General features: G+C 39.2%; 2 protein-coding genes across 4 annotated transcripts; both read right to left on the bottom strand.

Moving 5' to 3' along the window:
• Positions 1–98: 98 nt before the first annotated feature.
• LOC103977175 (cold-regulated protein 28) lies at positions 99–3591 on the bottom strand. 3 transcript variants are annotated; one of them, XM_009392624.3, is made up of 5 exons: positions 3394–3591; positions 1738–1938; positions 1433–1655; positions 555–677; positions 99–446 (listed from the first exon to the last, which is right to left on the bottom strand). In XM_009392624.3, exons 1-5 carry the CDS (start codon positions 3457–3459, stop codon positions 406–408), a joined length of 654 nt encoding a protein of 217 aa, XP_009390899.2. In that variant the 5' UTR covers positions 3460–3591; the 3' UTR covers positions 99–405. The 3 variants fall into 3 exon arrangements, with proteins under 3 accessions (XP_009390899.2, XP_009390898.2, XP_064998880.1); XM_009392623.3 differs by having other exon boundaries at positions 562–677; XM_065142808.1 differs by having other exon boundaries at positions 562–677; positions 1738–1929.
• An 843-nt stretch (positions 3592–4434) lies between these two features.
• LOC135633356 (uncharacterized) lies at positions 4435–7157 on the bottom strand. The gene is made up of 2 exons (XM_065142728.1): positions 6998–7157; positions 4435–4876 (listed from the first exon to the last, which is right to left on the bottom strand). Exons 1-2 carry the CDS (start codon positions 7060–7062, stop codon positions 4651–4653), a joined length of 291 nt encoding a protein of 96 aa, XP_064998800.1. The 5' UTR covers positions 7063–7157; the 3' UTR covers positions 4435–4650.
• Between the last annotated feature and the right edge of the window lie 1935 nt (positions 7158–9092).

Below are 9092 nucleotides of genomic sequence, written 5' to 3'. Positions count from 1 at the left end.
GTTTTTGTAGCTCATCATTTTGTTATGTAAAATTTTTGGGTTAGTTTGATCTACCCTCTCTCGAGGTTCACCGTTCAATAAAAAAGAAGCATAAGTAATTGGACAAATTATTCACTCATATTGCAGATACCAAACAAACAAATATTAAAACAACAAATAAATTATGTTGGCCCTTGAAGGATGCATCTGACTTGCATCACAAGCAAAAGCTTAAGATCGAGCCTTAAATCTTGTGTCCCCTACTCTGTGCCATGAGCTTCGGTTGGCATCCTTCAAGTTCAACTGTTGACCTCCTGATCTTTACACAATGAAGCCTCAGTTTCAGGGGGCACAATGCTTGCAATCACTTCACACGTTGTGGCATCAGATCTTAAATTTGCTGGATGTGGACAAGCATGGTTCACATCAGAGATTGTGGTAACAAGTGCTTTTCTGGATGGAACAACCTGCAAAGCCACCAAGTGTAGACATTAGTTGGAATTCACAGCAAGGTGCACACTTTGTTTCAACTCAGATATCTACAAAATTGTAAGCCTTGTGAACAAAGAGCACACCCATTACTTGATCCTTGATTGGTTCATCAACCGGTGCAGTCCCCCGTCTTCTTTTCCTGCAGATTCTACTTGACTGTTGCCCAACTATAAGTTCATCGGCAATAAAGTTCTGATCCGACACTTCTGCAAAACGAAGCTACCCGTTTCAGGCCACCACATATTTCGAGTAAAATAAAGATGACTATGATAAGCTTTGTGGATTTTCATGAGGTTCAGAATTTGTAAAACTAGAGATTTTGAGAATATATACCATTCGCAAAGCATATAACCTCTAAAAATGGAATTAATGTGCATTTATCATATCATTTAATGTAACTTGTTTTATTGCTCTAAGAATATAAATCTCTTTGTAAGAGAAAACAGACGATACAGTAATCGGTGAGTCTGCAAGAAGCACTAAAAATAAGCATGGAACTGATACATTTTTTGCAAAATGTAAATCTAGGTAGATTTGAACTGGTTTTGTGACAGATCTCTCTCATCTCGTACTACAACAGCAAAAGCAAAAGACCAATCAAACATATACCCAGTGGTATCAAAATGTATGCAGATGTGTTTATAAAGATTTCCAAAGTGCACTGACTTCTGACGTGCAGCATTTTGAAAACAATGCCATTTGCATAATGTATGCATACCCTTATGCAACATCTTTCTTTCAAATTTTGTCCATGTTTAGAGAGAAAAAAATCCATCTTTTCAATTCACTCTGTATAATGGCGATTGTTGTCGACTTAATACTGGCAGACGGTAGAATGATTAGTGCATAACAAACTCAAAATTTTCCCTTTCATTAATCGGGAACCGAGAAGATAATGAGCTATAGGATCAATAGGGAAAGACAAGGCAAGTGAACAAAGGCTGCATGGCAGAAGAAATACCTGTACTGCTGTCAATAGAATCTTGATGACAGATTCTATTGAACTCAGTATCATCATCTCTGTCAGATGACTTAAGATGCTTTTCCTTCATATTGTAAGGTGATCGAAAATGTTGAACCCATGGGTTTGTATGTAAAGGGAAAGAACCATTCTCGATTGCTGCATGATTATTATCCATTTCAAATCTGAGATTCTTCCAACATCCCTTACGCAAAACCTTAAACTGCAGAGTTGCATATTATTTATGTTAAACTATGGAATATACCACTTGGGTAAAAAAAGGGGCAGTGGGAATCTCTAACTACCTGGCCATATTTCATATCATTTTCAGATGGTCCGGTTGATCCTTTATGTTCTTTTGTCCTTGATAACCAACCTTGAAAAGCCTTTGAATGATAATGCTCGTTGTATAACTCATTGACGAATGATGCTTCAATGGAGTTAAGAAACAAAGTATGTTTCTCATCTGTCCATCCCTTCGATACAGAATCTGCTACCTGAGGATCCTGAAGGATAAGAGAAATATACAAATATACATAATGAACTTGGTAAGAACTAGTGAATACGCTAAAAACACTAAAAGACATGAGATGATGCAAACAACAATATTTCTAATCTAACTAAGAACAGACAACCAAGGAATGAGCACACAGGTTATGAAGTGAGAATGCAATCAAATATTTGCAAAAGTTAACGTCATAAGTAATATAAGTACTAGTCAGCAACACAAGATTTCAAGGTTAGTCCATGTTATCCATCCCTGGCCTACATAATTACACTGTCTGCCGACTAATCTTTTGAAATAGTGAATGACTTGTCAGCCCTATTTACATCTCCATATATAGTTTTATACATAACACACACACACACACATATATACACATAGATATAAATATGCCCATTCAACTCATTTCCTACCGATCCATGCCCAATCCCTGCTCGACCTCGAGTCAAGACTTCTTGGCAAATTCCCCTTGGGAATTAGATGTGTAAATTCAAGAGGAAGAGAAAGAGCTGTGTAACTGCCTTCTCTCGACACAACCGATCTTGTCAAATCAACCAACAAGACATGGCAACAGAACTATAGCCTAATTGTAACTAAAAAGTAAGATATTGGATATGAATTCCCTTTGGGACTTTTACGGTTTTGTTGTTGTTGTTATCATATATGAATTCCGGAAATTCATGGAGAATACAGGCTCATCTGGTCAGTTGTCATACAAGATGAGATGATACAAAGAATAAAAGTGAAAGACGGTGGAAAACATGTATGATAGCACCCAGAAGTTCGAGCAGAATCCCAGAACTTTGTTTCTGTTTCCTGTTTTAAGGGGTAAAAGACCTCTTACTCGAAGGAATTGGTCAAAAAATTTTTGGTCTAAAGGTTATTGGGTAAATACTGCATCTTTCTACCTTATGGACATGATATCACGCACAACCTCCTGCAGAGTTTTAGAATTGCCTTTTATCTAATGTTTTGGTTTCAGAAGTTAACAAAAGAACCGGATGCAAACTAAATTTTAACTGGTTGCAGGATGACATCTATCTCAATTACATGAATCACACCTTTTCTTTCACTTTCTTGCATAATCTTCTTTTTCAACAAAAAATATCTCCTTAAAACAGCAGCAATCATTTTGGTATTATGATCAACCTACAGTAAAACCAAGGTGATCCACGCTCTTAGCAAAATTCACAATTCCACCCTGTTCTCTTGAGAAGAAGATAATCCGATTTAAGATATCAAAATGTTCCATTTGTATCCAATATCTACGCTCCTCTCCTAAGATTTAGGGGAAATGGATGGAAACCTAAGAGTAAGTAAACCCAGATTAATTCAAACAATACATACACACCAAGATTCCTTCTTGAAGACCTGAACCTTTGAACCAATCAATTTACACCTAAAAGTTAGAACTACTCACAACCGTACAGTGAGGCACAAATCATCGTCTACTGACCTTGCTCGGGCCCTCGATCGCCGAAATCTCAGCCGTGCTCGGCCGATTCGAAGAAATGTCGCCCATCCAGGCGCAGATCTCTTCCCAGGAAACCTTTTCTCGGACCCGATCGCGAGGAGCAGACCTCGTTCCTTGATGTCCGCCGCTTCGGATCGCCTCCTGTCGACACACCGGTGGCGTTGGAGGAGGAGACTGCTAATAAAACAAAACCATGGGAAGCGGGCGGGGAGATATTTATGTGGGCGGTGGGGCCTCTGGGCCCCTTTCCTTCGTGGCACCGCTTTTCCACGTGGAGGGACCGCCCTCTGACCGCAACGTGGCGAGCACCGTAGCGTAGCCATCTCCGAGCCAGATATTTTGGCGGCCCCCCAAAAGATCTGCGGTGCGGCGCGCGTTGACGTGGCACGTCGCCCACACACCAAACCGTACTCCCGCCCCAAAATTACGGGACCCACGGAAGTTTCACCAATCACGAGACGGGTAGGCGAAGTCTATCGATTTGGAATGCTTACGGACACACCGAGATATTTGTTGGGTTAAATCTTATGTTAATCCAAGTTGTTCACATGGGATGTGACAATATCATGACGTGTCCGAGGTTCTTGATTCGATTTACCGCCCATTTGCTTTTGTTGCTTCGATGCTGCTTGCATAATATGCCTATGTACGAGTCTTGATGTGATATAATATGATGTTTCTGGATTGGGCCTTAGCTCAATGGCCCATTTCAGGCCCACAAACAAGTAGCAGATAATTAATTTTCGAACCAAGTTGTTTGGGCATGATGTGACTTGAGATCTCAACCTCGACCAACATTAGGTGATGTGGTGGTCTTCTGGTGTCATATGTTGTTGCCATTCTTCTGCTGCAGCATTCTTGTGATCTCTCTCACTGAAGAACAGAGTGTGAAGATCTGATACTACAAAGATTCTACATAGACTACAAAGATTCTCCAACTCTGTAGAATTTGAGACTACAAAGATTCTACATTGTGAAGATCTCTCTCAATGAGGTTTGTGGATGATAAATTGAGTGAGCATATGAGCAGAGCAAGTACTTCACTTCACTATAAACACAAGGAGTTTATTTGAACTACTACATTGAATTAGCACGGTATCTACGATATTAATGAAGATTCTCCCAAGCTGAAAAGGCAAATCCACTTCGAATAAAAGCCGAAAGCTTTCCAAGCTTTATACAACGTAAGAGATGCATGCATAAAAAAGCAAAGACAGGAACTCGTTGGAAGCCACCAGCTTAGTCTTCAGCATCAGCTGAAGCACTGCTTGCAAGGTTTTGTGTTTCCAGCAGCTTCATTTGGCGCTCGGCGTGCTCTCGCTCACACTGGCTGATCCCCATGATAATATCAAGCATGGTGCCGGTCGTACCGAAGAAGACTAATGGCGCCAATGATTTCTTTCGAATTCCCACTGGTATTGCAATTAAAGCTCCAGCTACTGAGAAAAACCATGTACCAAGCACACTGCAAACACCAATAATAGGTATGATGAACTTATTCCCATCCAACACATATTTCTAAAGCATTTTTTTGAATACAATAGAATAATACATAAGTCTGCTTTTACAAATTAGTAATCTGCTCATAATGAAAAAGCTTGGTGGATCGAATATAATCCAGAAGTTGACAATCAGCTACAAAACCAAATGTCAAAAGAAAAGCGTAAACGTATGATGAACTACATATAAACCAAGACCCATTGCAATAAAAAAAATGTAAAATTAACTATGAATGTCACTACGTAGATAAAGGCAATCAGCATGTATTTGGAGGAAAATTAATTTAGCTTACAGTCCTGATCGATGGTAACTACTAAGAACAATGCAAGTCCTAGATCAAATAAAACTGATAACCATAAATAAATAATCTTTACATATTTAGTGTATGTTTATCACTCACAGCCTGTAAATTAGTTACTTTAATCAACAACAAACTATAAACATTTGACGCCAATCTTAAAAGAAGGATCCATCAAGTATTCAGCGCTTTAAGGAAATAAAGACCTTAACATTTTTAAAGTACATCATGGTATCCAATGAAACAGTTACTCTACAGACAGATGGGAAATCACACATCTGACCACAATCGTATTCGAAGGATGCTTCAAGGAGTCAATGTCTTCTCTTTGCAACCCACTCCAATGGTAAACATTGATGAGACTGTGGAGTCTACCTTCACCATGTAACATCTCATAGCATGTGTTTTTATGGGAAAAATGTACGAAAACATTTGTACCTTTCAAGGAAATGTGAGAGACACAAAGACATAGTGGACATCATCCTTGTGTCAAGATTTTGCATTTGTTGTAAATTTCACCATACTTCGATGAACGTTTTAGATCGAATATAATAATATGCCCTTGTGTAAGTTGAAAAGCTCATAGAGCACTCAGCACTCTAGTGGTTCCACCATGACAAGTTCTTGTACTTTGCCAAATATGGTACTTTTACCAAGTTATCTACTACAAAATAAGCAGCATCCCAAGTGATCAGTCTATGGTTGACTTAATAATATTCCTCCTAGTTCCACAGACAGAGATGACTTAGTAAGTGGTCAAAATAGTGAATTTCTTAGAACTCAAAATTAAAATGTATCCCAAACTCATTAGTAGGTCCGCCAGTGCAAATCTATACCTTGCATTGGCTCCACAACAAGTATTGCTCGATTCACTTCAACTCTTCTTGTTTTTTCTTTTATATCCTAGTGAATGACAACTATTATATCCTAGTGAATGACAACTATTATATCCTAGTGAATGACAACTATAGCCGCATAAATTTCAAGTACCATAAACTTGAAACAGATTACTCTGACCACTGAATAACCACCTCAGATATTAATAGCTACATATTACTCATAATCCTAGTAAATAACCAAATATATCTCAATGTCTACACCTTGTTCTTGTCTTCTTTCAGAATCATCTTCTGAATTTTCATTCACAAATGCAATTTCCATAACCTAACAAAGTGTCATGTTTGCACAATAACCCCAAGAAAAACAAAACAACGTCTAAATAATGGATAAAGTTTCAGATATTCCATCCCTAATGTATGAACATACTTTTGAGTTTTGCCTTTAAACAGCCCAAGAAACGAATAACTCGTGTAATTCTAAACACTTTTCCGTGAGGGAACTTTTCCATTAATGAACAATTAATTCTCTTCTTTGAAATGTATGAACAAAGGGACTACACATTACAAGTTACCGCCTTGGAATCACTCTAGATTTTGAACGGACAAGATAGTCATTCAACAGGATCAGTGCCTTAGGAGTTCTATATAAGCGTTGTGTGTGAGTCCTCATGAAGTCTAGGAAATGCTTAGCAGCAATCATATCGTACATCATGAACATATACATGCCGACATATGCTTCAAAGTGCCAACTATCTGCTCACATCAGATATTACATGAACCCTAATCGATAGTTCTAACAGAAGATAGTCCTTTGAACAAGGGAATGCAACAAAACATAAGACCTAAATTGGAAACACAAAACAGAAATCAATATGAGAAATCGGAACTGCTCGATGCGTTTGCTGAAGGAAAAAGAAGGGGCTTTTGATCGAAGAGGAGAATGACTCACTTGGCAACGGAGCAATCTGCGAGATGCTTCACGTTGTCCTGCCCGCCTCCGACCGGCCCCTCCATCTCGCTCGATCTCTCGCGCTGCCTCGACAACCCACATGAAGGACAAAATAGACATCGACCGATCGTTCGATCGATCGATTAGGGTGTTTTGGGGGCACGAATGGTTCAGCTGTGACTAGTCAGACAGGGTACGGGATACAAACATATCCTATTGGGTCAAATCCTGGACCCCACAAACACACATACCCTTTAAAGTCCCACTCAAACGCCGCTCTCTTCCCTCTGTTTTGAGTTCTCAACGACGGCGTCGAGATGGTGGTGGCTTCGAGAAGCAGGTCTTGGGCGAAAGAATGGCCGCCGTGAGGAGGATATCGCCGACATGGTATGGTACCCTTCTCCCCCACTCTGCTTGGGTCCCCCAAACCACCACCCCCCAATGCTTGATACTGGAAAGAAGCAAATCAAACCATAATCTGGTAGGGCGCATCTGTTCTTCCTTGGTAATTTTCAGTTTGGTATCGAGCATTCGAGATCGAGTCAGTGCTTGCTTACTGCGTTCACATCTGTTCTTCCTTGGTAATTTTCAGTTTGGTATCGAGCATTCGAGATCGAGTCAGTGCTTGCTTACTGCCTTGTGAACGCATATGCTGTTGTCTAATAAGGTCTTCCTTATTAGCATCTAAATGGGGAATGTGGGTTCAAACAATCAAAGTGGGAGATATTGATATACATATGGTCAAAAGGAATTGGATTTTAGTGAAGTGTAAACAAGTTTCAAAAGAGTTTCAACAAATCCGATTAGAATATTCATGTTTCGATACAACCACAAGAGCAAGATGTTGTCTTGGTGATGATTTGTTCAGATTGTTTGATAAAATCTTTTCTATGCATTATGCATCATAAGCATAAACATACAAGTAAAAGAGGTTTATAACCTTTTTTAACTTTTGGGATGAAGTTTATCATCCGAAAGGTAGATAGGAAGTGATTGTTTTATTCAGTCAAATAGTGAAAATTTGAGCTGAACATTATCATTAGCAGAAGATCTAAGAGAATGGCTATAACCTCATTGGCAGTTCAGTAGGGGGAAAAAAGGCTCATTGGTGGATTATGTTTGCAAGGTCCACCAATGAAGCTGGCTGGCCATTGACCCTAACCCTTCAGTTCTTATCCATGCTCGCAAAAGTGGTATATGACCATCTCGGTTCTTGTGTTCGGTCACTAAGAAGCCCCTAACAACCTTTTCCGACTTGCTCCAGTGAGCGAATTAATACATCACGACAGAACCAAATCTGCTTGGTTGGTGATGTCTATATTGGCATGTGTTCATTTCTGTAAGCTATCATAGTGATAGAATTTAATTAGTTGGTGGAATAGAATTTGCTGCAGCACTTAAACGTGGGACAGAAAACATTATGAGAATGATCAGAGCATTAAACATCCACAACAGGAACTAGTGTGCAAAGTGCACAAGCCTTCCGTAATCCCTCAGTTTAATTCCATATCGAAAATAAGGATTAACGACAAAAACTTGAGTTTTGGGTATTTTGGATCGTGTTATTCGTAGATGGAAATAGAGGATCTAATATTTAGTCATAAATAGGAAGTAAGAGAAACTAAGTTAGTATATAAAGAATTGATGGATATATGACTTAAGCATTTTTGATAAGTAGTTTAGGTTCAACAAATTGGTGTATAAGTAATCTTATGCAGGAGGACTGTGACACCTTATTCTTGTCTTCTAATCAATAGAAATATGTTGGTTGTCCAGTCAAATCTTCTTTGAGTAAATGTCTTGCAGAAACTTTATCCGAGAGTCATCTGATTCATCAAAGTTGAACGGATGCTGATAATTTTTGCCAAGAAATCATCTGCATGATTTACTTTACACCAGCTGTGAAACATCTCTATGACTCTCATGGGAGCTAATGCCTGTGATTTCAAATGTGGAGGATGACCTCTTTGGCTAATGATCAGAAGCACCTTCGTGTCATGTCTGGAACTTCTAACAGGTTACCTTACAATCTCCTTGTCTCCACACTGAGTCTTCACCTACCAAAGGTGGTTGCCATGTCCAATTCATGCACAGA

Source organism: Musa acuminata, chromosome BXJ3-3 (assembly GCF_036884655.1).
Source record: "Musa acuminata AAA Group cultivar baxijiao chromosome BXJ3-3, Cavendish_Baxijiao_AAA, whole genome shotgun sequence".
Lineage (NCBI taxonomy): Eukaryota > Viridiplantae > Streptophyta > Magnoliopsida > Zingiberales > Musaceae > Musa > Musa acuminata.
Note: the sequence above shows the minus strand (reverse complement) of the source record. Positions and strands in the feature narration are given on the sequence as shown.